This window comes from Austrofundulus limnaeus, unplaced genomic scaffold (genome assembly GCF_001266775.1).
Source record: "Austrofundulus limnaeus strain Quisiro unplaced genomic scaffold, Austrofundulus_limnaeus-1.0 Scaffold26, whole genome shotgun sequence".
Taxonomy (NCBI): Eukaryota; Metazoa; Chordata; class Actinopteri; order Cyprinodontiformes; family Rivulidae; genus Austrofundulus; species Austrofundulus limnaeus.
In genome coordinates, this window is record NW_013952428.1 from 225,003 (window position 1) to 226,824 (window position 1,822).

Consider the following 1,822-nt stretch of genomic DNA (forward strand, 5'->3'; position numbering starts at 1 on the left):
GTTTGTAATGACTTATCATGAGAACAAACGTATTCACGTGACTTTAATAACATTTCTTACTTAATGGAAACACTGCAGTTGTGAAACTGTGTTTTTTCGACATTAACAGAATATCGACAAAGTTTTGTGTACATTTGTAATGGAAACACAGCTACTGATGTTTATGTGTTTTGTACAGTCAATAGTTGAACAAAGCAGCTAGAAGAACTGAAGGAGGGTGAGAGGAAAGAAGGGTGGTTCCTTGAGTTGCTTTTCACTATGAACAGTTCTGAATATCAAAATTATTTATTTTAGGTTCTTTAGGTCTTTTAGGGTTGGGCATAATCATATCGTGTGCAATTAATCGTCAGAAAAACTCTAATCGATTATTTTTTTGCACTTGACGATTAATACGATTAATTCCACCAGGCAGGCTGACTGGATTTTTCCCCGGTCAGTCCCATCGGTGCTCCTCTCCGCTTCAAGTATGATGAACATTAAAAAAAAATAATAAGTTCTGTAATTTATTTATCAGCACAATTTAAAGTTTGATGTATAACCTGAAGTCTGTAATTTTGGCACAATTTGGAACAGATTTTTACAAAGAGTAAATCTTTCCCACTAACTTGGTCATGTGACCAGGACATAAGGGTGTTCAGGGACTCCAGGGGATTAATCATCAAATTAATTGTTATCGGCTAAATACCACAATTAATCATGATTAATTTTTTTGCCAATATTGCCCAACCGTACATTCCAGGAAAACTGACATGTTAAAAAAGCAGTTTCAACCATTAAGAACTGGTTTGGTAAAGTTGCAATTCCAACAATTTTTCTAAACTCAAGTTTGTTTCTATCAGCTGGATTCTAAATGTGTTTTCTGATATTTGAGAGGTTTTAACATCAGCTGGTCTTGTCTGTGTTTGAACAACTCACTGCGGTGTTCCTGCTCTGCAGCAGAGGTTTAGTGTTCCTCAGCAGAAGTCTGTGATCCGGATCCATGATGTAGGGCTTCGCTTCAGTCTGGTCCTTCTTGTCCTCAGAGTCAGAGTCGTAGAAAGTTTTTTCATTGTTCTCATCAAACACAGCATCCTGAAACACAAATATAATTATTTGTGTGGGTCACTCAAAATAAAATATAAAAAAACAAAGAAGACAGCTTTTACCTTTAAGTAGTATTCCAAACTTGTTTTTTAAAAAATAAAATGACTTTTTGTTCTCTAAATTTTTAGTCCAGTCCATTTTTTTTTATTCTAACAATAATATTCAAACTTTTTCTCATAATAATGTATGAGGACTAGAAGAGGAATCTTGAAGAATGCTTTCACTGGAGACTACAGCTATGTGACACAGACTTGTGAGCACTAACCCACTGGCTGAAACTGCTTATAAGCATGTGCAGTGTCAAAGCTCAGACTTTGATGAACCTGCTCCTGCTGGCCACAAAACTGGACTGCACCAGACTCTAATCCCACACCAAGATGAGCCTAAAGTACCTCTATGGAGCTCAACTTATGTTCACCAGGCCTGTTATCAGTTCCTCCCTTCTGACTGACCAGCCTGGAAGGAGTGCAGTTTGGTTGGAGAAGGTGGGACACAAACCAGTTGACTTTATTCCTTCAGCACAGGGCAACTAGGGCTGTGTATTGGCAAGAATTTGGCGATACGATACATATCATGACAGAGGGGTCACGATACGATATATCCCGATATATTGCAATACTATAAGCAAGGCGATATATCGCGATATATTGCGATTTTTTTTTTGTCCAAAAATTCAATTAAATAAAAACCTCTTACTGGGAAAAAAAAACGAAAAACTAAAATTCATTGTCTCAGAAAG

The 1,822-nt window shown here is 36.9% G+C and overlaps 1 protein-coding gene across 1 annotated transcript in view; it reads right to left on the reverse strand.

Moving 5' to 3' along the window:
- The window catches only part of LOC106515064 (adaptor related protein complex 3 subunit beta 1), a gene marked incomplete at its 3' end in the record, with an annotated part of 66,912 nt that overhangs the window by 13,131 nt on the left and 51,959 nt on the right, over window positions 1-1,822 (reverse strand). The window contains 1 exon segment of the mRNA XM_014004676.1: window positions 916-1,071. Within this exon segment, the coding sequence (XP_013860130.1) occupies window positions 916-1,071 (156 nt within the window).